This window comes from Nomascus leucogenys, chromosome 14 (genome assembly GCF_006542625.1).
Source record: "Nomascus leucogenys isolate Asia chromosome 14, Asia_NLE_v1, whole genome shotgun sequence".
NCBI lineage: Eukaryota > Metazoa > Chordata > Mammalia > Primates > Hylobatidae > Nomascus > Nomascus leucogenys.
The window spans coordinates 53,915,324-53,942,143 of record NC_044394.1 but is presented as its reverse complement, the minus strand read 5'-3'; the positions used below and the strand labels follow the sequence as shown (position 1 = coordinate 53,942,143).

Sequence of the window (26,820 nt, the reverse complement as noted above, 5' to 3'; positions counted from 1 at the left end):
GGCCAGCTTTTTTTTTTTTTAACTGAAGCCACTGCAGTAGCTTTTATCTACTCACAGTTCTTTCTGGAGTCAAGGCCTCTGGCTATTCAAGCCATCTCCCTTCTTAGCAAGTTAAGATTGGGACAAAACAATTATAATTCTAGAACTTGTCAGCTTGAATCGAACCATCACAAAGCAATCACACAAGGCTGCTCCCTGCAGCCCAATCGTTGAGATGATTTTCCCACGACCTGGAATGGACTTTTTAGATCCTTTGGAAAGCAAACTCACCGGCAAGTACATCTCTCTGTCTATAGGTCCTTTCTATCCAGAAATTTGTGGAGATCATCAGTAGTGGGTGAAAACGTGTCCTTTAGGGGGAAGGTTTTTTAGACCAGAAGCATTAGTTATGGAGGTTGTCATTGTTGTTGTTTCTTGCAAGGAAGAGAATAAAAGTGTAATCACACTAGGTCATGTGTAAATTTATGCTGTTTTTACTGGCTCTTAACCCTTTTCCTTCCAGGAATTGTTAAGTTCCTTTGCAGTCATATATCAGCCCTTGGGTATGTTCTCACCAAGGGTGACTGTTTGACGGTAAGGTCCCCTCAGTAGACCAACAGAATACAAGTCAGGTCATGGAACTGATTCCCTGGAAATTACGTAAGAGAAATAAATACCCTGGTTTTTGTACAGAGAGGAAATTATGAAATTGAGCATGAATCCATAGACTCTCTTAAATTCTCCTGTGAGAAAATTTTTGCTGGGTTTGAGGGGGTCTTCAGTGGAATTAGGGGTAAAACCTTTTGTATGAGAGATCTCCAGTTCCTAAGTTGCTTGAAAGGGGCTGCAGGTCAGGCTGCCTTCTGATGGAGACTCGGAGGGGTTCAGCAGACAGGAGCAAGCACAGAACATCTGTCAATGCTTAGAGTTATTTCTTTTTTTCTTTGGTTTTATGTCATGACCTGTAAGTCAACTCACAGAGAATTGCTTTCCATTATGGAGAAATAATTCCAACAATGATTTTTTTTTTTCTTGCTGACTGGATTGTCTCACCCTGTGGGGGTATGGCTTGGTTTCATATTATCAAGCGTGTTTGGTGCTTTTTCTGTGTGTTGCTTTGATAGGCAATGCTTTTCAGCGGACGCTGTGGAGTTCCAATCATGCAGGTCTTGAGCTGTATTTTCAGAGATGAACCCAGTGCTAAATCGTGGTAGTAATATAATTCAGAGCATTCCGCGTGGATCACCGGCTATTTTGGGGTCCCAATCCCCTTTATGTAGGACTTGAAATAATGTATGGACTATGGAGAGAAAAAAAAAGGAACAAAGGCAAGCAATGCTTAAGGAAAGAAGATAGAATACAGGGAGGAGTAAACTCATTTCTGTGTTTAATTCATTTAGAGAAGAGCATTGATTCATTCTGAACCCAGGATTAAAGAGACTTTTATACACTTCCATTATACTGTCTGGATTTTGAAACTATGGATACGGCATTGGGGACTAAGCCTGTTGGGCTAAATGATACTTTGACCAGGTAGATGTTCAGATTGCTTCTCAAAAAAAAATTAAATAATATGTGCATTGTCTTTTAGTCTAAGGGAACTGCTTAAATTATGTGTACTTAGCTCATGCTTTACTGACATGTTGAAGCTGTTTAGCCTTACAGCTTTACAGATTGTTCTACCTTTCAAAAATACTGAGAGTTGCCAGTATCTATTTTGAATGTTTCGTATTTTAGTGCATAATAAATATGTGTGTAATGAGTGAATAGGTGACTTTTTAAATTGCAAAATGTAACTGGACTCTAAATACCATAAAATCAAGATCATGAAGGCAGGTTACGAGAAAGAGTCTTAGAACTGACCACAGCTCTTCTGTTAGAACTAAGCAACTGCAAATCAAATCTTAGCCCTCTTCATCTTTTTATGAGGTTTTTGGATGTGTCATCATTGGGTCAACAGATATAATTGTATATGTGCATGTGTCTGTATGTGTGTGCCTGCATGTTCATATACTTTTTGAATTTTCTTTCTGCCAACTGAACTATTACGTATATACCTTCCTTAACTTAACTGTGCAAAGAAGGCATTGTATTTTTATATAAAAATAATATACAGTAAAAGCAATAGCTTTGGACTTTGATAGGTAGGACATATTATTTTTCAAGGTTTTTTTAAAGCATTCTTACACGTGCTAACACATAAAAGAGGTTTAATCTCAGTAAATGGGAAAGCTGGCTTTCCTAATTAATTTTTTCCCAAGTTGACATAACAGGCAAAATGTGAGTATTCACGTATTTCTGTTTACATGCAGGGAAATGGCAATCAGATTACAAAAAAAAAAAAAGCATTATTTATGCTGTCAGTTCCTGCCTTGCTAAAACTTGGTGACTCAGTTTTGCAAACTATACAAAAGAATAGACTTTTGTATTACTACACGTTTTGAAATGAGATCTTTGCTGATAAAAAGATCAGAAGCTGAAACACTGGTGATATAATTTAAGTCTATGATATAAATTCAGAGTTGCTCTATCGCTAATCCTAGAAACAATTTCTAAAAACATTTGCTTATAATAGTAATTCATTTAAATTTCTTTAACACTTAAAATGAGTTGTATGTAGCTCAAATCCAAATGATGCAGATGAAATGTCTGGATTTGAGCCTAATAACTACATTAAAAAATCTAATTAAGCACCTATTTTTTTCAACCTTATAATTTCTGCTTTAATGGCAATCAAGTTAAAAAAAAGTACAGTTCCACTTATTCATCCCATTCCTTTATAAAAGGCAGATTTCAAGTAAACTTCTAAATGCATATAGAATGTAGAAACTAATATTTTCTGACAGTCCTTGGTTCCCAAAAGTTGAACTTCATCATATGTGTTTTAAACTTTTGTCAAAATAGTTATGAAAGATATGTTACTTTTGCATTACAAGGTAATTTATTAGGGGCAGGAACTCATATGACAGTATAAATCCACTTGTCTAAACTTGCATGAGGCTGTGTGCATTGTAAAATGTCACAAAGAGTTTTGGGCCAGTGAATATTTTGCTGAAGGAACAACACTTACTTTTAACTGAGCACTTTTCTGCAATAAATAGCAAAGTAAGTTTTTGTACCTGTAAACTGTGTACACAAATAACTACAGGCTGGTCTGTCATGGAGCTGAAAGTTTCACCTGAAAACTTGCATTTTCTTTTAATAGTCATATAATGCTATGAATATTATTGTGCTATCATAAATCACTAATGTTATTGGTAGTAGTTGGGTACAGCATTTTATTTTTGCATAGTTGCAATACAAGTTTTACTTATTTGTAACTTATACAGTAGGACTTTGAATATTAAAACATAAATTTATTGGAACACTGAAATTAAATCTCAATTGAGGATAAGTGCCTACAGAATGGAAGCTGGTCAATGATAAAGGAAACATTCAATTAAACCTGTAGATGCTGATCAAATTTATTTTTAAAATGGAAGAAACTCTTACACAGGCAAGCATGAAAATTGAGCCAAGCATTTGGAATTGGGTCCTGCAAAAGGAGCAAAAATTCAAATTTCATATATTTTAGAGTTAGGAAAGAAATAATATGGAGGATATGTAGGGGAGAATTAGAAAGTGGCTTTGAAAAATAGAGGTCTTATTTTAGGTTTCTAGATTTGTCTGAGCAGAGATGCTAGGAAAAGTTATACTCTGAGAAAACAGAGGAATAAACATTGAATTTGGTATCAGCAGGCTAGGAGTCCACATGTATAGGTCCCATTCACATGAAGAGATGGAATATAATTTCTATATCTCTATTTCCTTTTAAATAAACATTGGAATGTTGGAAATCATATTAAGAAAACAAAAATGGAAGCAAAGATAAGATGGTAGGGCTGCAGCCAGAGGCAATGGATGGAGAAATGACAGTCTGATTAATGTTCCAACAGCCCGGTTTACACATCTTATCCTTCTGCTCAGTCATCTGTAGATCTCTCCCTGTGTGAAGAATCAAGTGCCAACTCAAGATCTTTGTCTTGAAAGACTAAAATCTGGTCCAAGTTTAATGTTCAATCTTAATATTTCTTTAAATACCTTTATGAATTTATTCAAATTCTGATCATCAATTGTGAAATCCATTTTACTTTTTTCTCTGTTTCATGCCAACCTGTACTATCAAATATAGAACTAATATGTTGCTAAGTTCCTCAGATGCTTACCTCTTCATTTATGACTTTAGCACTTACTCAAGCACTACATAAACTTCTGTTACTTATTTATAGACTTATTGTATGCATGCCTTATTATCCTAGCTAACATGTTTGATTTATTCACTTTATCATTCTCATCTTCATTAGTGGCAGTAGCAGTAGTGACAGAATAAAAAGATACCTTTGATTAGTTGATCACAAAGTGTTAGGCATTTTACATATATTATTTCTAATTCCTATTACAATCTTTCGCAACTAGTAAGTGGCAGATTGCAAACACACGTCAAGTTGACCCAAAGCTCAACCTCTCCCCACTGGGCAATACTGCCACTATGCAAAGTCACATAATTTAGAACATCCTTGAGATTCAATCCATTGGGATTTCATTAGAAAGAACTGAATTAAAAAAAAAAACCTTTAAGAGTTCATAAGCTTTGACCTAGTAATTGTACATCTAGAAATCTATAATGAAAAGAGAGAGATATGAAGATAAAAAATCTCCAAGGCCAGGCAAATGCATACTTATAAGGGTAAAAAACAAAAAAAAATGAATATAAAGGTATAAGGATAGGTGACAATTAATTATAGTTCATAAAATATATGTGAGCATTAAAATATATACTTTCAAATAATTTTTAGTTGCATGACAGATGCTTGCATAACATAAAAAGTGTGATGCTCATGTATTAAAAATATGACACAATTGATCTTAAAATTATAGAGGCTAGGCACGGTGGCTCATGCCTATAATCCCAGCACTTTGGGAGGATGAGTTTGAGGATCGCTTGAGGCCAGGAGTTTGAGACCAGCCTGGTCAATACAGTGAGACCCCATCATTAAAAAAATTAACCCAATATGTTAATTTTTAAAAGTTATAAAACACAGACTTAAAAATAGAAACAGAAATATAGGAAAAGGAGAAAGATATATCAAAGTATTTATAATGGTTATCTTTCAATGGTGGGAATATGAATTTATATTATTTTCCACATTTATCTACATTCTTCTACATTTTAAAATGCTTATCTTTTACATTTTCCAAAATAGACATACACCATTTTAGCAATAATTTTTAAAAAATACCAAAAAATACTCTTAAAAAAACCCCACAAATTCTTAAAGCCCAAATCTGAAAATTTAGACATTCAAGTATGTACATTTTCTTTCAAGAGCATCATTACAGTGTTGTTGACGTTACTCAAAATATGTTTTGCATTTTCTTCGTAGCTTGTGGCATATTCCATAAATATCTACAATAGTGATTAGTTTTGGCTGTCTGAAGTTTGTGCTGTTTGTTTTAATTTTTTGTTTTGTTTTTTATAAGTTCTGGAAAAAGTCAAGTTGCATGACTCTTATGATCTTCCAAAGATGTATTACTAAAGCAAAGAGACATTCTTACAGGTGTTTTAAACATGAGATTCAGTTTGCTAGTGGTGACACCTCTCACTGGAAAGCATTTCTTACTGTACTGTAGAGGGGGACTATGGATGCTGGTGGCAGTCTCACTTTCCCTGGTGGCTACTGAACGTGTTTGTGTCTCCTTTAGAACCAAAAGTTTCTAATGAATATTTTCTTGTCTCTCTACTTCCTCCTTCCTTCCTATCTTCCCTCTCTTCATTATTTTCCCATGCAAATGTACGTGCAATACAAAACATCAGAATAGCACATCCTGTAAAGCACAAAAGCAGTGTTTGTTTCCTGGAAAACCCTCCATACAGGCTAGCTTATTATTAGCCTTCTTATTACTGCTTGATTGCTATGATTAAATGATGGTACTACACCCTTCCAGTTATAAGGCTTGCCTTTCTCCAGTGGCAATGATGAGTCTGTGCATAACGATTGATATTTTCTTGGCTGGCACCTCTTCTAACCGATGACCTGCTCTTACGGCAAGGCTACCTGATCTAAGGAACTGCCATCCGTGATTATAGAGGGTAAACCGAGGCTGTAAACTCATTACCTTTGGGAGACCTAATGTATCCCAGAAAACACAGATGAAATGATCATTGTAATCACTGAATCAAGGAACATAGTAATGTAGGGTCTGGCCCTAAAATGAATACGGTATTTTCAGAGTGTAATTGTCTCACTCATGTGAGATAAATGAAGTCTTTCAAAGCATGACAGAAGAGGTAATTTACTAAATAATAACATGGAGGCTCTGGAAGTGTGAGCTCCTTAAAGAACAGCCCCACTTATTGTTTTTGGTTTTAACATATTTGATGGAAAGTAAAGGTCATAATAATAAATGGATAAAGTAAGCACTGAAATATTTTCTCAATAAATGAGTATATGATTTTGTTTTATGTATACATATAAACATATGGATAGTTGCAAACACACGGGTATCTCACTTACTCAGAAGTTTGCCTCAGCTGTTTATAACAGCAAATACAAAGACTAAGCCATTTAAATGCTCTGAGAAGCAAAATAGATGCCATAAATCCAAATCCTGAAGCTTTTAATACCCAAAAAGGAGGTTGACCAAGCGAAGGTAACTCCAAATTCAGCATCTGCTCATACTATTTCAAAAATGCATCTTTAGATATGTTAAATCATATTTGCTTTTACATTACTTTAGCAACCTTGGTTACATAATTTATCAGCCCAGCACAGATTAGAATCAACAAATTAGGCAGAGCATGGTGACAGCCTGACAGATTCAAGGCACATTATCAGAAGCAAAAATGAGAACGGAAGGCTCACATTGATGGTGAAGGAAAAACAAGCAGAAAGGCTTAAATAAGCTTAGTCTAGGGTCATTTAATGCAGGAGAAAAGGCTCTACTGTACCCTGGTAGGCCTAATGTATTACAGGTAAAAAATGAAATAGCTTATGTTTATTATAATCATATTGAGTAACTATCAAAAGTTATGCTAAAACATACTGTTCCTTTCATTCATTTCCATGTAACTGACATTTATCCTTAGAAACAACTTATAATTTATGTGCTTGATTACCTGTATATAGAAAGGTCTGGGGCATAGTGGGCATTTAGGAAATTAATTGAATGAGGAGCCACTCCTATCTTCTGATGTGTTCTCAGCATCCTTAATACCACTACACATAGTAATATGTCATATTTATTAAATCTTCCATTACAAAGTCTTACCCTGCTTCATTCCATTCTTCAAAATCTCTCTAAGATTGTTTTGTTGCTTGATCCATTTTAATGCATAATCATAAGCTGCCTTATATTGTCGTTTGATCATTTAAATGTTTCACTTCTGCCTTGTTTGTCTTCTCAGTTGGACATTTTGAACTCCTAAGAACAGGAACTTCTCCCCCTAGGACCCTTCTGTCTTTCATCTCACCTAGCATATAGCCAAAGTACAAAGTAGTTATTTCAACAAATACATTCACTGAATTTAAAAATATGAAGATTACATATTACCAATGCAGTAAGTGAAACTAAAGGCCAAAACTGTTTTCCAATAAATAAGATTACATACAGTGCCTTAAAATACCACAGTAAGTGGCTTGTTCTCACAGCAGCAGATTGCAAACTCAGCCTGTCTACATTTCCGGGCAATCTGACAATGATTTATTTACTATTTATTGCTAATGATGATTACTTTGAAGATTAGAAAGTGGTTTTTAATATCCAGTGGATACAAACGCCAGGAGCGTTTCATCTTTTATCATTGTGAAATTGAACTGTATATACATGGTTAATGGAAGTCTGAAAGTATGTCTAATTGTTGGGGATCTTTATATAAATGCAAAGGAAAGATTTGTGCTTCTAGTGAAACAATCACCTTCTGCGTCACACAGCTATTCACAATCTGACTGCAGATCCAGATTGTGACTAATATTTGGCTCTAATATGATAGGTGGTTACCGTGGAGAGAATCAGTAAGAGCATAATTGTCATTTCCTTGGAAAAATTTAATCTACAGATGGACCCCAACACCCAATTGCATTCGTGTCCAAGACTAATGGGGATTTTTGCTAAGTAAGGCCTGATTCAGCCAAAAAAGAGAGACTCTGAATACAGGAATCTGTATCACGCATCACTTCAAAAGATGTATTAAATCAAACACTGAAAGCATTGGCACACAGAATTTTCCTAATAGGGACATGATGAAAAGTCATTTATTAATTAAAATGCATTTATATTTTCTTTTTTTAAAATGAAGCAATGGGGGTATTCTATGCTACCATGCATTTACAAAATTTCATTCTTCATACTTCCTTATTTAGCTAATTAAGGTAATGATTCTACTTAGATTGGAACGTTCTAATTAAAATCATTAATTTTTCCCGAACCTTCTCTTTCAAGATATAAGCTTTGCTGCACATCCTTCAGTCTTTGGGAGGGGAGAATGTTGGGGGATGTGATGCTGATAATTGATGAGAGAGAGCAGGATACATTTATTATTACCTTCCTCCCCCTGCCCAGCTAAATTTATACAGCCAACCATAATCTAAGAACTCTGTTATCTTTCTTTAAAGATTTTCCTATCATATGAAACTATTTCGGCCTGTGGTGTATTCTTTCTAATTAGAGTAGAATACTAAAGCAAAACCATTTCAATCCAAGTTGCATAAAAATGGCATCCCTTTCCGAGTGACTGGTTTTCAAAGAGAGCTCATTACCTGGAAAAACAACAACAACAAAAGTGTCGCCTCTCTGAATTCACATGGTTTGGAAAATTCCTAGCCATCTACAGATGCACCAACTGAATCATAGTAAAGAAGAGAAAATCTATAAATGATTCATTTCCTTTTTCTATTTAGGCATAACATGTTTTAAGGGATAATTAAACTTTTGGCCTGTTTCTTAGAAGTCCAGGAGGAAGCATATTTCAGAAGAAGCTTATTGAACTGAGCAGTGAACTCATTCATTATCCTTTGGTTAATATAGAGTTAACTTGTCTATCCTCAGTTTCTTTTAGCTTTAGGCTACAGCCTAGGTTCTTAGACATCCATCTATTTTACAGTATTAATTCAAGCTGTTTATAAATAACACATGACTAAATAGATGTTAAAGAAGACCTCCCTTGGGGCAGGCATTAATCCCACGTGCACGGACGGCAACAGAGTTGGTAACAGGGCTTGGTGAACAGTATAATCTCAACACATTAACTGGAACCACATCGCCATTTGGCTATCAGAGCAGCCACACTGAGTGCATCATCTCTTGCACATCCTTTTAAGTACCTTGCTCAGTGCTAAGAAAAAAGGCACACTTGGTAAGGCAGGAGTAAGTGCGTATCTGCAAAACATAAGCAAGCATATTTCACCAGCACCTCCTAGGGGCCACGTGTGGATATGAGGATGGGAGGTGGGGACTCGCACAGAACCTTTCCTTGAATTGTCAGTTTCACCTCTCCTACACACAAAAATCCACCCCGACTGCGCCGTCCACAATACCAGCTAGTTTGCCAAATTAGTTTAGCGACTCAAGGAGGCCTTACGAGGTTTAAATAAACTGCACAAAAGACACATTTGATCGCTTGAGAAAATAAACATTTAAAAAACTCGGTGGAAAGAAAGACTCCTAAAATATACCCTGTCCTTTAGGAGCAAAGCTTCGTTAGGACACCGAAGTACTCAGAAATAATAGGCATTTACTCTTCGGTTTACACACACACACACACACACACACACACACACACACACGGATTATAAAGTTCCAGGATCCAGACCCGGTTAACACTGAAGTTGCTTTTTAGGGGTCTGCGCGCTTTCGCCTGGCTGCTGGGAATGAGGGCTGGGAGGCGCTGAAGCGAGGGCAGATCTGAGTGTCTGTAGGAGTTGCTATTCCAGAAAAAATCATTACTCTCTAATTGTTCTGATTTTAGATCAGCAAAGCGTGCCGGGCGGTGGTGGAGAGACTGAGGGCGGACAAGGCGAGAGGGAACGAGCCGTCCACCCTTCAGAGAAGCCTAGGCGCCTTGTAAGTAATTCGCGAACAGTCGGGAGAAGAAACAGCCAAGCGGCGCTGCAGTGGCCGCACTTGCGCGCGTCTCAATCCTGGGGGCTCCGCGCGCCCGCCCCAGTCCCTCGCCCCATTGACTCGGTGGCTTCTCCGGGCGCTGCAGCCTCCGCGGGGGGCTTCCAAGGGCCGAGGGGCTCCGGCAAAGAGGGAGGGGAGAGGGAGACGCGCCGGGACCGACGAACAATCCTGCCCCGGCGGCAAAGGTCTCTACCCGGCGCTGGCACCTCGCAGGCCCCTCGAGGAGCACGCAGGGCAAGCGGCCCAAGAGCGGGGGAACCGGGAAGTGTGTGGGGCTCCAGACGGAGTAGGAAGCTTTGCTCAAGGCCAGGCTGCAATCAGGCAGCCGCAACAGCCGGGCGCGGAGCTTCCCACCTGCTGCTGTCCCAGCTGGGCCGCAACTTCCTCCTCCCCGGCCGGGGCCCGACTCCCCGGCCGGGCTCCGAGGGTGGAGGGGGAGGAGGAGGCGGCAGGTTCCCTCCGCTGGCAACGCCTCGCAGCATCCTCCCCTCCCCGCCGCGGTTCCCGGGGCCGGTCGCGCGGCCAGGCGCGCTGCGATTGGCCGGCAGCGGCCGGGGGCGGGGCCAGGAGAGCCGGTGTCGCACGGACCGCCTCAAAAGAGCCCAGGATATTGCAGAGCGCACTGAAGCCCTGGCCAGCGCGCAGCCTTCGCGGCGCCGGCAGGCTGGGTCTTGGGAATTCTGGTTTGCTTTGGCTCACTCGCTTTTTACAAACCACTGGATCTTACATGCCTCTGTACCCCCCACTTCCACTCCATGTCCCCATGCTCCTGCGCCAGCAACAGGTAAGGGCTGCTGTGTTTTCTTCCTTTTCGCTCCTGCCGGTGTGTCCTGGGGAATGGACTCTGGCCGCCGTCCCCTACCCTACCCTGCCCCGCTGCTCCAGAGGTGCCCAGCTGTCACACTGCTGTAGCGCTCACCCACACTCCGGAGTCCCAGATCATGCCTCTATAGTTTGTGTGCGCACCAGAACATCCCCAGAGCTAAAAATACTGAGACATGCTTGGAACAGTTGAGCAATAGAAACAGATTTCTCTGCAGCATCTGTTTGTGCTCATAACTTCCAATGCACCAGCTGTAGCTAGATACTGGGTTTGGAGGCAAGGGCGAGAGCGTCCGTGTTCGGTTCTCACTCTAAGGGGGGAAAAAAAGAAGAAAGAAAGAAAGAAAACGTGGTTGCGGGTTTGGGGGTGCGTCTTGAGCCCTGGTCTTAAACCTTGGCAAACCTTGGGACTCAGCACTATTCTTGATCCTTGGCTTTTTTTTGTTTTTTTCGTCATTGCTTCGAGTATAGCTGTGAGTTTCAAACAGAGTGTCTCAAAGTTGCCTTCCTGAAAGAAGAGCGGGAGCCCGAGTTGGATTTGAGCCTGAGGATCGCAAAACTTTCACATTACATATCACTCTCCCCTAACCAATTTGTTATTTTCAGTAATAATGGTATTAATACCTGGCTTGAAGACAGTGTGGTTTTAGGGAAGCAAAATAGTCAAAACGACTTGATTCTGCAAAAAGATTGCATCATAGCATGGATTCATCATGACAATTGGAAAAAAATAGGGATAGGAAATGGGCAGTTTAATGTCTGTGTCTGGGCAAGGATATCATAGGATGATCACTAGGATAAGGCTGTCAATTCTGACGATTTTCATAAATTCAGATTTTACCTGTTAGGAAATCAGGTGTTATTTGAAAACCTTGGATATGCAAAGAATCCATATTGCGTTTTACCATTTGTTTTCTTTTCACATTAATAATCAATAGGCTGCCAGCTTTCCTCTCGCTAACCACTGTTGTGTGTCTGCTGTACATTATCTGTACACTTGTTAGCGTTTTCCTGCTCACTTCCAAATGTTTCATTTCTATTTGCGATTATCTGGAAAAATCCTGGTGCTCAGAAGGGGTAAGAGATGTTAATTGAAGCATGGTGGAAAGGGTGAGGATAAGGTCAAGGCCATTTTACTTAGCTTCCTCCTCTCTTATATTTTAATGACACTTTATTTTTTAATGTTCTTGGTCTCCATAAGAAATATTTGACCTAAACTCTTGTGAATTTTGCTTTTTAAAAAAGTAAAAGAACACAGTCTTTCTACATCCTTTGGACTCCTGAGTTGTAGAATCTCTGGTTAGCTGTAGCGTCCTTGTATGACTTTCGCGTAGCCTGAAAGATTGAAAACAACTACCTGCACAGATTGAGTGTTTCAGATTTTTTAAGTGTATATTTTTGTTTACCAAACATGTGTGTTTTTCAGCGTATGCAAATGCTGAGCAGTGCTACAAGCCAAGTGTCGTTGAGTATAAATGTTAGACATGGGGCTCACATAGATAGATGGGTATCCCCCCTCCCCTCCCCACTTCCCCCTCCTCCTCCCTCATGTTTGTTGAGCTTCTAAGAGGTTGCTTTCCTAGCAGTTGTGCTCACATAGCAACATGTGCCCAGAGCACACTCAGGCTGTTCTATATGGCGTCAGCTGGGGAATAGCTGCTCTAAACACTCATTAGCAGACCTCTCTCTCAGCCCAGTACGTTTTCTTGTGCTATCTTTATTTCCTATCCTTAGAAACGTTCTTATTCATTGCACACCATGACCATATTACAGGACACATTTACTCTCATTTGATTTTTTTTAGTTATTTATAAGCCATATTGGAAGTATTACCTATATAGTGAAAGCAATTTAGATCCCCCATTTGTACCATGTGATCTCCTTGACCTTACATTTATCCATAGCTCTTTCTCCTTTAACATCTACCTAAGTTTAAAGCGCTGAACTATTTTTTTCCATTGCTTATGCTTAATTTTGGCTCAGCCTATAAATAGTCTTAACATGAACAGCACCACATGTAACCTCTCAATTTCCCAAAAATACTTTCTACATCATGGGTTATGGCCTGGATAAAAATGATTATTTGTGTCCATGAAATTTACATCTAGGCCTTTAAATATTTTGGCTGGAAGGGAAATTTACACATTGTTCATCAAATCAAATTTCAGTTCTCTGGGTTTGTATCACTTAGCGTTCTCATCTACTCCTAATTGATTGCATCTCAAACATTATTTTGAATATATGCTTCAAATAAAGTTGCATGTAGGCCCTGTTTTTTAATGATAGCTTTTCTCAGCTGCTCACGAATTGGTAATTGCTAGTGAGAGGACCGGACAAGGAAGTTTTCTGCTTGCTTAAAGTCGCTCAGGCATGTGGGCAGGTTAACAGTGAAAGCAATTTTTACCATGAAACATTAAGACCGTTACCCCATCAAACCCTGACAGGTTCTAGACTTTAGCTATGTAATCAGCTCCACAAAATGTCTGAATACATATTATATGTGTGTGAACATGCATACACACATAAATCTGTTTTGGGGCATATCTATTTGAAGTGGCAAAAGTTTTCATTTTGCCAAAAAAAAAAAAAAAAAGCCCAAAACTCCTCTTTTTCTCTTTCCAGGAAGAAATGGTAAAATTTCTAAATGATGCTCCACATGTGGAACAAATTCTGTTATTAGCAATGGAAATAAGACAATAATAGTCTCTCAATACAGGCTACTTTCAAGATTCTAAATGTGGAAAGCTATTCATAGGAAGCTGGTATTGTGTGATTTGTGGAATTCAAACAAATGTCCTGGGGTCAAGATTTTTGGAAAGTCATAATTCAGTCTTTAGATTTCATATGGTTGTTATGTTTTAATCTGGAAGGAGTACAGAAATAAGTCAGAAGAAATTTGAGACTGTCTACTCGTGGCCCCTAATGGTAACTCACTTGGAAGGATTGTTTTGAATCATGAAAAGGGAATTTCTTGGTGTCAGCTTATAATACAAAGTTCTGAAGTCAATCAGAACTCAAGAATACAAAGCATTCATTAAATGAAGTTCTCCTTTTTTTTGAAACGTACACCTGCGTTTGGTGTTGTTGCTGTCTCTGTCTGTTTAGAAATGTGAGAAAACTAAGATGAAATAATTGCTTAAAAAGTGCTGTCCATGTACAGGATCTAGAACTTTGAGGGGCAGGATTCTTGTTTCTTTGGTCCAAGTGCAAACTTCACAGGGAAGCAGACAAAACATTGAAGCAGGTGGAAGGTTAAGAAAGCACAGTAACTTCTTTTTATAAAGTAATTCAAAGGCACTTTCAAACTGAGCATCATTTAGGTGTCAAAAGCTGCCAAAATGTAACACACATTGCAATTTTCATAGATGACTAATCTCAGGAAAAATGTGTTGGGGCACATTCTTGCATAATAACTTGGATAAAGAAGAAGTCAAAAGACAGTAACAAGGCATTTTCAAAGGCAATGCACCTTACCTCTTTTTAAGGGAACGCACAAAAAAACCATAAATGGATTGCTTTATTTGTTTGCGGCTGGCTTGGCTGAAATCGGTTCAGTTAACTGTTTAATCTTAATGGAGTTAGAGAAGAAAAAAGCGGAGTCTTCATTATCAGGCGTCAACAAATTTCTGACTCTTTTCATGAGTAATTCATTGCCCCCCTTTAATATAGCGGAAGGATTTGGTTGTATGAAAAGTTGAAGATGGGCTTTATTTTTCAGTTCTGACTCTTATTGGTTTTGTTATTACACATTTGGTAAAGAAAACACCTTAGACTTTCTCTTAGCTTTTTGTTAGTTAGTCAAGGGAAATAGTTTCTTAGGAGTGAAGATGGAAAGTTAAAGTACATAGATAGTTCTTACCCAGGGAAGACTGAGGCAATAGGAGAAAACTGAGAACTACTATTTGCACATATTAAGTAAAGGTGAGTGCCTTCTCCATAGGAACCTATACCAAATAACAGCGCTGGAAGTGAAAGTAAGCGGACTGGCATTTATGATCTGTCCTTACACAGTTGTCTCTGTCTGAGAGAACACAGCATTGAACTCACATGAAATGAGTTCCTGCCTTATCTCAATCCGCTAAAGAGCTGGTCCTTTGGCACAACGGTGCTTACTTCTTAGCCTGTCATTACACATGACAGCCCCATCTCAGGAGAATTTCAGGACTCTTATTGCTAGGTAACAGAATTGCTGTCTGTCCCCCAGAGCAAACCTGCGTCTTCAAAGTCTTCAAGCCAGAATTACCTGTACTAATAGAGACTTAGCAGGCATTTCTGCATAGTGGTTGCTTAAAGTGGGAGAAGTGATGAAGCAAGCCCAAACAGTATCCAGAAACTGGGATCCATTTCAGACTATTATAAGCAATAGGGGCAGTATTCACCATCGTAGGAGGTTTTGTCCACTAGTTCCCTCTGTTTTCAGGATACACACTCAGTCAAGCCTACTCCAAAATCCACTTCACTATTATATTTATAGGTGGGAATCTGACTTTCTTCCTGTAGCATTTCGTCAGCCTATCCGGTCTGCTCAGTTATATCATTTAAACAAAATAATCTGTCTTCCGATTTCAACTTTGCCATCAGGGGCTCTAATATTCTCCCGTAATGCATATGCAACTCAGGGAATATCAATGCTGCATCCACGTGAAGTGTCCTAAACATGTCCCTTTTCCAAAAATGTTATGACAAACCTTGGAATCAGACAGTCTTTCATCTGCTTAACAGGGATCCTAGCAAGTGGGGCAGGCAGAAAAAGAGAATAAGAGAAGGGAGAGGTAGACCTGAAAAATAGAATATTCTAGATCCCTGGCCAAAATGACCTGACCTGACATTTTGGTTGAACAGCTGTCACAGACAACTCTTCTATGTTTAACGACTTTATGCTTTTAAATAAAAGTTTTACAAAGCATGCTTAGGATACAAAGAAATTTAAAACCTTATAATTTAATGTAAAGTATACTTATCTTTACCTGATTATGTGTTTTTGTTAGGATATATTGTCTTAGACAGTAGAATTCTTTAAGAGTGGCTTATTTTGTAATGCACACTCTGTCTTTTCTTGCAGGACATGTTCTCTGGATGTCAGCTGAGTTATTAAAGTAACTCTGCATGTCAGTAGACAGACCTTGGTAGAACCGCAAGGCTCCCAGAGACACCCATCTCTCCTCATTTTTTTTTTTTTTTGTGTGTGTGTCTTCACCGAACATTCAAAACTGTTTCTCCAAAGCGTTTTGCAAAAACTCAGACTGTTTTCCAAAGCAGAAGCACTGGAGTCCCCAGCAGAAGCGATGGGCAGTGTGCGAACCAACCGCTACAGCATCGTCTCTTCAGAAGAAGACGGTATGAAGCTGGCCACCATGGCAGTTGCAAATGGCTTTGGGAACGGGAAGAGTAAAGTCCACACCCGACAACAGTGCAGGAGCCGCTTTGTGAAGAAAGATGGCCACTGTAATGTTCAGTTCATCAATGTGGGTGAGAAGGGGCAACGGTACCTCGCAGACATCTTCACCACGTGTGTGGACATTCGCTGGCGGTGGATGCTGGTTATCTTCTGCCTGGCTTTCGTCCTGTCATGGCTGTTTTTTGGCTGTGTGTTTTGGTTGATAGCTCTGCTCCATGGGGACCTGGATGCATCCAAAGAGGGCAAAGCTTGTGTGTCCGAGGTCAACAGCTTCACGGCTGCCTTCCTCTTCTCTATTGAGACCCAGACAACCATAGGCTATGGTTTCAGGTGTGTCACGGATGAATGCCCAATTGCTGTTTTCATGGTGGTGTTCCAGTCAATCGTGGGCTGCATCATCGATGCGTTCATCATTGGCGCAGTCATGGCCAAGATGGCAAAGCCAAAGAAGAGAAATGAGACTCTTGTCTTCAGTCACAATGCTGTGATTGCCATGAGAGACGGCAAGCTGTGTTTGATGTGGCGAGTGGGCAATCTTCGGAAAAGCCACTTGGTGGAAGCTCATGTTCGAGCACAGCTCCTCAAATCCAGAATTACTTCTGAAGGGGAGTATATCCCTCTGGATCAAATAGACATCAATGTTGGATTTGACAGTGGAATCGATCGTATATTTCTGGTGTCCCCAATCACTATAGTCCATGAAATAGACGAAGACAGTCCTTTATATGATTTGAGTAAACAGGACATTGACAACGCAGACTTTGAAATCGTGGTCATACTGGAAGGCATGGTGGAAGCCACTGCCATGACAACACAGTGCCGTAGCTCTTATCTAGCAAATGAAATCCTGTGGGGCCACCGCTATGAGCCTGTGCTCTTTGAAGAGAAGCACTACTACAAAGTGGACTATTCCAGGTTCCACAAAACTTACGAAGTCCCCAACACTCCCCTTTGTAGTGCCAGAGACTTAGCAGAAAAGAAATATATCCTCTCAAATGCGAATTCATTTTGCTATGAAAATGAAGTTGCCCTCACAAGCAAAGAGGAAGATGACAGTGAAAATGGAGTTCCAGAAAGCACTAGTACGGACACGCCCCCTGACATAGACCTTCACAACCAGGCAAGTGTACCTCTAGAGCCCAGGCCCTTACGGCGAGAGTCGGAGATATGACTGACTGATTCCTTCTCTGGAATAGTTACTTTACAACATGGTCTGTTGGTCAGAGGCCCAAAACAGTTATACAGATGACGGTACTGGTCAAGATGGGTCAAGCAAGCGGCCACAAGGGACTGAGGCAAGCACAATGGTTTCAAAGAAAGACTGTAAGCTCCATGATTAGCATAAAGCACTAACCATGTCTCCATGTGACCCGATGGCACATAGATGTTGTAGAATAAGTTATGGGTTTTTATGTTTTGTTTTGTGTTTTTCCAAAACTTGAACTTGCAGGCAAGCCTTGGTTGGGTATTTGATTTATCCAGAATGCTTCTCTTTAGGGAACAAGGATGTTTTTAATGGCATAACAAAGGCAAGACTCTGCCTTAATTTTTGAAAAGCTGCTAACTACATGAACACAAATGTGTATTTTTGTTGCAGTGTAGTTTTCCTTTTGTGTAGTTTTAAAGTCAGTGTTGAACTTTATTGAAAGCTCATGATGCGCTTCAAAGTGGCAAGTATTTGGCTATTAACTGCCAAAACGAGAGCCTGATTTTTTGAGGCCAGTAATTTGTTTGCTAGAATTGATTTTTTTTCTCTCTCTCTTTGTTACATAAGGGCATTATGTAACACTAGCCAAATGGTAGCCTCTGGGTTGTTGTTTTTTTTTTTTTTCCTCCATGATGTTAATGGGTTATCTCAAATTTTAAGTTAAACTACCTAAAATAAATACCAAAGATAATGCATATTTTTGCACAGTGGAGCTTACACTTAAAAGAAAACAAAGCCCCATGGGCTGCCTTGAAATCAAGAGACAATAACTTTGAACCTCAGCAAGACCTTGAACCGCCGGTTCATTTTGCACCTTATTCAGAAAATAGAGCATCATACTCACCGAGTCTAGTCAGTGTAGTGCTTTTTAAAATTTTGTCCTTTCATGTAACTTTTTTATTTTAAGAGGAAGAAGAAGAAAGGGGCACGCACACACAATACCAACATCCATCCTTTCCTGCTAGGCAGTGCTGGCCAGGCTCATGTGTAGTGTGCGAGATGGTGATGTACTCTTATATTTTTCTGGGCTTTTCCTTTTGCACATTCCAAAATTCATTTCATAAGATAAGATCTTCATAGGACCTCCTTGGCATCCTGGCATTCTCAAAACTGAGCCATCCAGCATGAAAAATAAATGGGTTTAAACCCTTGCTGCTGAATTTATTGCCTGGACTGTCAGGACATCACCAGCCCACCTTCACCTTAGAGAAGATGCCACACCTGGCCTCCATGCTTGCTCTTCTGATCAGTCTGTCTGGATTGAGTCCTGCAGTGTCAGATAGGGTGGCGAATGCCAAAGCGGGGAAACAGGGAGGTGTGGACAAGCCAGTTTGATGCAGCACTTCAGATCAAGTATTTAGGAGGGAGAGGAAACTTGCCTTTTTTATGGCAGAGGATAGTCATGAAAATGTCTCAGTATTTTAGGGTCAACGAGAGCCATAAAAATATAACATAATCACAAGTAAAGGAGATAATGGTCTAAAACGGCTATTTCCCTTTTCTGTGTGCATACTTATGACTGAATGTGAGCTACGCATTGTCTCCTGTGGAGCCCTAGAGCAGGTTACTAAGGAAGGACACATTGTTTTCCAGAAGCCTCCCCTGCCTGGCTGACTGCCTTGCTAGGAACGTTATTTTTTTTCTCACTGAAGCTCAATAATGGAACTCTTTTTTTTTTCTTTAATTTAAAGTTCCCTATTTGTGAATTCTGGGGTTACTGACTTTTCTTTTTAATTGGAGTCTCAAAATCAACTCTCTTATGGTATTATATCTCTGTATGCCATTAAAAAACAGCCTGTTCTAGAATCATGTATTTTGTAAACTGATGTTTGTGATGGTCTCTGGTTCTTGAACAGCCATATCTGAATGCCGTGCCTGCAAAACTATGACAATTTTTGCTGTTTTCAGCCTTCAGATTTGATGGCTTTGAAAACTGAGGTGTTATTTTCAATGAAACAAAGAAAGCGATGTTAAGCAAGTGGTTGTTTTAGATCCAAATGTAAAGGCAGGTGTGGGAAGGTGTTTAAAGAGTTGGAGGAATTAGGGATTGAGTGGACAAGAAAACTTACAGAAGAGGCAACAATTTGGTTCTTGACAGTGAGAGGATATTGAGGGCTTCAGCTGCTGCTATTATGACGTTTTGCAAAGGAAAATAATCAAACCAAAGAGTATTCAGTGATATGTAAATTAAATGAAGATACAGTGGAGAATGGGGGTGACCACAAAAGAGGTTCCCCCTAAACACACAGTGCTGCCACTTAAAAAGACTTGAGAAATTTGAAAGGGGGTGGGTATGGGGGGGGGCAAGAAAGAGGGAGGGAAATCTTTCAACTTATTTCTGAAAAAGAGAAAAAAATATAAAATTTCTGGTGCACAGGTTTGTTTTTTCAAGAAAATTTTGCAGAAGCTATGTTTTTAAAGTGTACATTTTATAAAGTTTATCAGATATTTTCATATTTAAAGCCAAATGTAAATAGAGGTCTGTAAAGAAAAATAATTGCCATAGAAAGTATAATTTCAGTGCAGTAATTTCTGAGAGCTAGTACCTATATGCTACCGGTTAGCATGGTTTTAGCAAATATATACCAGCCTTATAAGGTTCGTATTGCTATGTTCTTCTGTTATTTATTTCAGCATGGACTGTTCATTTGAAACCTTTTCCTAGTTATTAGCGTTTTAACAGTTACAAGCTTTAAACGGCAATTTTTTCTTTTTCTTTTTTTTTTTTTTTTGTCAAGAGCCAAGACACAGGTAATGCACGACATTGATTGCTGCATTTTACCTTCAAAATATTTGTCCTTACCGACTGGGTCTCCTTAATTAGTGTACACATGTCATTAGAATGCAGATGGAGGGGACTCACCATAAATATCTGGGGTCGATTCCCAGATGTGTGTTGCTTCTCTATTGCAAGCAGATTCCCTGTTGGATTTACTTCGGATTTATTCCCTTTTAAAGAATTTTTGCCCATATCTGGAAGGGCACTATATTTTTGGGGGGAGCCATAGATTCCTGGTTATCCTATTTTTAAATAAAATGTAGACAAAGTGAACTCTATTTTGATTATTGAGAAAGGAGTAGTTTTCTATCCCTCTAAGAGTATACTTGAATCAGACATTTTAAAGATGTCACTACAGCACTGTTGTCATTTCCAAATTCCTAGAAAAGTTTGTTTTACTTTGTTTTTATTCTGTTAATGCATTCTTTCTTCTCTTTACTTCCTTTCTCCCAGCACACTCCTATCCCAACTCTGGATGTTTATTTGATGAGTTCTGTCCCATAAATCTTATTTCCCTTACAATTAATAAATGTCACTTCATATTTTATAATAAACCACTCAGTAAAAGCAAAAGCTTGTCCTGAGAAGTACAGTGAGTTCTTTTTCACTCTGTGTCTAATAATGTTAAGGTGGAAAAAAAAAAATGTGGCATAGTTACCTGCCCATCCCCAACCCTCAGCAAAGTAGAATCTCTTTTCTAGCAATTTTGGGTTTCAGCTCTGGGCTCTGGCAAGTTGAACAATCCTAGCCATTGACAATCGTGATAGTTATTATTTTCCCATTTGCTGTCTTTTTGTATCTAAAGTCTTCCTATTGTACTGCACAAACCATGGATTGTACATATTTTTATATATTATGTCTTATTTTATTATTTCTAAATAAAAAATTAAAAATTGAAAACAAATTGGTGGAAGAATCTTTGGGCTTCCTGTATGATTACTCTAAAACACCATAAAGCAAATGTTCCCAAACAATAGAACATAAACCCTGATAGGTTAGATGAATAGAGCCATAGAAATGGCCTCAACAGACAGGTGCAGTGGGGTGGCAGATTAGTTTAATTCAACTTAGAGGAAGTCAAGCTCATATTTTGTTTTTGGATAGAATAGCCTAGGTAGAAAGGGAATACAAAAGACCAATAAACAAGCAAAAAAAAAAAAAAAAAACTAACAGAAATATTATCAAGTTTAGATTTTGATTCTCTGTTTAATGGGTGATAATGTGTAGTTGCTCTTTATTGAGTCTCAACTATGTATAGAGTTCTTGCATTACATACTATTTTTATCTCATTCCCACAGAAACCAAATCAGGATATTATTATTTCGTATTATAGATTAAGACTTGGCAAATAAGTTCTGTAAAGGGCCAGGCAGTAAGTATTTTTTGGCTTTATGTACCAGAGGGTCTTTGTCTCAACTATGCAAATTCAGCCTTGGAATGTGAAAGCCGTTACAGACAATATGAAAACAAATGGTATGGCTGTGTTGTTTCAAAAAAATTTTACTAACATCTACAGCCAGTGGGCTAGATTTGGTTCATGGCCGGTAGTGTGTTGACCCCTGTTTTAGGTGAAGAAAGTGAGTATGAATTTTAAAGCTAATGAATCAATGAGGTAGTATTTGGATTCCGGTTTTACCTGCATCTAAACCTAGTTTTATCCATTAAACTATATATCGTTTCAGGTCACAAAGCTACCAAGGATATGTAGTCCCTCCACTTTCTCTGGCAAATTGGAAATAAATAAATGTTTTTCAAGGTTGGAAATATGGAGAAAATTTGCATTCTAAAATATGGCTTGCACCTTGCTATTTTTTCTTTAATATGGCAATTATTATTTATGTTTCAAATATGACTCTAAATCCTTTCTAAGTACTAAATAATTTAGTCTTAACGCAAGTCTATGGAATAGGCTGTATTATTATCCTCATTCAAGAAATGAAGACAATAAGGCTCAGAGAGGTTAAGCACCTTGTCCAAGTACATACAGGAATCATTAGTGCTGAGACTCAAATTGAGGCCATTCAATACTAGGCTGTGCTTTTTGTGACTACTCTATGCGCTTTCTTTTCGTACATATTCTCAGTAAAAGCTTCACCATTTAAGACCTTTCTGCTTTTCAGTTTGTATCCTTTTCAGTAATGAAGATACATCCTTTTTGTTTGCACAGCATACGTTAGTGCAGAATTCTTGCCTCGTTCATAACCTGTTCCTAAATTCCTCATTTCATGTTTGGTGAGAGAGAACAACTTACAAGGAGTAGAATAATTACAAACACTGGTTGTGGGATTTGGGTAAATTTCAAACTTAAGATTAATTTCAATTAACGAGGAATTGTTTAGGTCTGTCTCCAGGCGAAACCACAAAGTTCTGTTACTAACCAAGCTGCAGGAACCCGACCACATCCACACTTTTGCGTTCTGCCCATGGTAGGCAGCCAAAGGTGTAACACAATCTCTGGGCAATTGAGATAATTAAGCAAGACCGGTTATGGTGACGCCAGGCAGTGAGTTGCATGCTATACAGGCCTCTATTTTTCATTTTATTAAATACGTACACAAAAAGAAAAGGCAGGGTTGGAATTTCAGAGTCCTTTTGCTTGGACTGTCTTTTGAGTGACAAGTGAGGCAAGACCTCCAAGGTCTAGCCTTCAGAAGCAGCAGCTTCCCAGGTCATACCTGCAAAGAAAAAACCAAATTTCCCTCTAGAAATGTTCATTTTCAAGCTAGCAAAACTGATTAAATGAATCGTATTTGTTTGCCCAAATTTGAGTGAGTGAATAAACGCATAACTAAATAAAGGATGGCTAGCTCTATGCCCTTTAAATGAAGTAAAGAACCAAGTCCGTGATCAGCTTATTTCAGGACCTCAGTGTTTCTTCAGAATATTTCAGACCATGGAGCTGAGTGACCTAATGATTAGTCACTATCTGAGAGTTGTTATAATGATTTTATAAAAAGAGAAACATCTAATTACAAGGTAGTACCTGCAAAGCACAAGTAGAATAACAGTATCAGAGTGCCTGACTTAGGAACTGGGTGTCCAGCTGTCCTGATTTGCCTGGGACTCAGGGGTTTTCTAGTGTGCAAGACTTTCAGTGCTGAAACTGGAAAAGCTCTGGGCAAACCAAGGGAGCTGGTCGTCCTCCTTTGGAAAGTAGAGAAGTAGAATGGCTGGGGGAAAGGGGAAGACCCGATAGATTAGAATTCGCAAGGGAGGAATTGAAGCAAGGTAAACCAGAGGCAGCACGTGAGTGTTACTAAACAGAATAATAATGGTGAATAATTACTTAGGAAGTGGCTCTCTCCAACTAACTGAAATTTGTCACCTCAAGGGCACTTTTTTTGTTTTGGAGGAATGGTTTTCTAAAATATTATACAATTATCTGCCTTATTCAAAAGATGGTATATATTATTTAACATTTCCTTAAGTGACTCAAGCTAATATGTGCACCTCTTTCTGGTGGGATATGCTTTTTAATCTTTTTTTATCGTGAAACCAGCAGCTAATATTTTGTCCAGTGCCAGAAGTCCCCTAGTACTAGTTTGTTTTCTGCTGCTTATTCTCTGTGTCAAATAAATCAGATCAACCCATTATGATATAGGTTATTGTATCATATATATATCATAGCATATATGATAAGTTTATCATATATCATCATATCATATATAACATAGATTATCAGAGAGGATATCACATAATCCTCTATGACTAATGTCATAGGTAATAGCAGGGAGGTTCGGAAGGCCCAGAGGAGACACAAATGACCTGGCTTCTGTGCAGGGGTTTTATATTCATTATACTGATTTTCAGAGATCTTTTTTATTTCAGGTTTGAGATTATATTCTGAGAGGTTGAGGCCATTAAAGAGTTTGACTTTAGAAAATTCTATTCAACTCAACCAAAAAATTGTTAAGCAATTATTATGTAGTACTGGGCACTCAGAGTTTTCTGTATGGACGTGGTCTCCAATCAATCACAACTTAGGAGATGGGTGGTATGGTTATATATTTATTTTGTCTTAAAAACTAAGAAAAGTAACTGGGTTTTAGAAATAAAAAGTTTGTATATAACACATAACTACCAATTACTGAGTACTTAGGATCTATTAGGCACTGTACAGACTCACTGTTCTTTTCCTCCATGTGTGGACGTCTTCATTTGGAAGATTAAATATCTTTGCAGGGAGGTCACTGTGGATTCAATTATTTTTGAAACACCCTATTGGGAATCATTTTCAGAGCACATCATTTGAATATTTTATTTGTGACAAAATTTTTTATAACTTTTTGGTTAAGGTTAAATTCTATGTTCAGAAAAATCCAGAACGCAATCAGAACCACATTTAAGTGACAAAGTTGGATAATTAAGATCACAAATATCATGTCCTACAAAACAACCAATGAATGACTATAAAGAACATGGAATTAGTGAGATGGTTTGGTTGTTTAATTGTCAATGGTTCTGATTTGGCTCAAATGACCCAGGAGGCTTTACAAAATATGCCGCACCAAGAGAGTGGACTTGGATTAAGTAAGCAAACTTCTGCTATGATAACTTGGAAGGACATCTCAAATGTCTATAAATAATCTTACCTGGCTTAAAAAAACTGCTTTCTCTCTCTCTCTCTCTCGCTTTCTTTCCCTCTCACTTTGTTTTCTAATTCATGATGGTAACTTCTACCTTTTGTTTTGATTTTTACCCTTGAATTCTAGATAAACTATCTGTAAACATTCACATTAATGTGTAAGTTTGGTGAGACAAACCTATTTTCTCAACTTCATAATATCTTAAAATTAAAATATGTAAGACCTTTAAAATATAATACATACCATTTTCTTCCCCTCCTAGCCTCCTTCTAGCCACTTCTCTTGAAACCATTTGCCATGTATCAGTAACAATAACCTTAAAATCAACTTAGTTAAAAAACAACTATTTACAAACATAATACTTGTATAGACACACAGTCATAATCAGAAGACATTACTTTACAATCTATATTTTTTTTTACTCTTACAATGGAAATTCTATAGGTCAAACAGTCCTTCAAGGAAAAACTAAATGTTTGTGTATATTTGGTTTGATTTTGATAGACTGCTTTCTGACAACAAACACACACACACCCAAACAAGCTTCTACTGCTATAAAAGTTATGGAATTGTGAGGTAAAAACGTTATGACAATTTCTTGGTTTAGGGAAATGTAAGAAAATTAAGCATAGAGAAACTCCAATGCCAGAGACATTTCAAAAATAGCATGTATGTTCTCCTTCCTCCATCCTTTCCTTCCTTCCTTCCTTCCTTCCTTCCTTCCTTCCTTCCTTCCTTCCTCCCTCTCTCCCTCCTTCCCTCCCTTCTTCCTTCCTTCCCTGTTTCCTTGTTTCCCTTCCTTCTCTTCCTTCCCTCCCCTCCCCTACCCCCTCTCTCTTCCCTCCCCTCCCCTCCCTCCCTCCCTTCCTTCTTCCTTCCTTCCTTCTTTTCTCCTCCCTTGCTTCTTCTTTCCTCCTTCCTTCCCTCCTTCTCTTCCTACTTTCCTCTTCACTTCTCTCCTCTTTTCTTCCTTCTTCCCACACATTTTTAATTCTCTATCATTTGCCTGCCACTCTGTTTGTTGTTGCTGTAATTAGTAGTGCTCAAAAGTGACTCTTAATAAAGTTACAATAATAAAGCATGGTTACCTAATGCAATGTTTAACCTAAAATTTGAAAGTGTTTCTTCTTAAAGTTTAAGTTAGTTTTGTAAGGACTTTGCTCCTGTGAACCCTGTTCTTTCCCTCCCTCCTGCTAAATGACTGCTCTGACCCTATATTCTGCTGCGATTAGTTCTGTGAATCATCTTCACCTCAGCACTTCCCCAGTCCTGACACATGGACAGAAAGACATCCCTTGGCACACATTCAATCTAGTACAACAAACAAATGAATCAAGTCTCAGACTTTGTCATTTTACTTGGATTTTGTTTTTTTACATTTTTGCTAATACAGTTTTACATCTAAAGTCCCCAGTTAAGCAACTCTTCATTTGGTCCTGCAAACAAAGAGAGCGTCTCGTCGAATAGTATATAGGAGGTTCCTTTACATTATATAGATGGCTGCATTAGGAACTTTCTCATAAAAACAGATTATTTACCAATAGAGAAATTTCAAAGGCAAGTATACACACATTTCTAACAAAACATTCTCGGCAAAAGCACTGTCAGATGGCAACCATATATGACAAAATGAGGAAAAGTTGAATTAACATGTCAGAGGTTTTCTTCAGTCCTATCATGAGTTCTTTTTGTGGCCATAAGGTCAACAAAGCATTCCTCCCTGCCTTTTCCAGGGAGGAGCTAAAGTTGCAGCCAGCATCACTTGGGCACACTCAGTCAATGAGGCAGCTGAATAAGATGCCCCTGAGTTGCCATAGAAACTGGAAGAAGCATAGAAGCACCTTCTCCTGCACACTCTTTAATTTCATCTGAGTGACTTTGTTTAAGAACC

The 26,820-nt window shown here is 38.6% G+C and overlaps 1 protein-coding gene across 1 annotated transcript; it reads left to right on the top strand.

Moving 5' to 3' along the window:
* The first annotated feature begins 10,741 nt into the window (after window positions 1-10,741).
* KCNJ2 (potassium inwardly rectifying channel subfamily J member 2) lies at window positions 10,742-21,243 on the top strand. The gene is made up of 2 exons (XM_003276086.3): window positions 10,742-10,921; window positions 16,022-21,243. Exon 2 carries the CDS (start codon window positions 16,245-16,247, stop codon window positions 17,526-17,528), a length of 1,284 nt encoding a protein of 427 aa, XP_003276134.1. The 5' UTR covers window positions 10,742-10,921; window positions 16,022-16,244; the 3' UTR covers window positions 17,529-21,243.
* Window positions 21,244-26,820: the final 5,577 nt, after the last annotated feature.

What these genes read in the sequence shown, in the direction of transcription:
- KCNJ2 (XM_003276086.3), top strand. Translation starts at nt 16,245, where the DNA reads ATGGGCAGTGTGCGAACCAACCGCTACAGCATCGTCTCTTCAGAAGAA.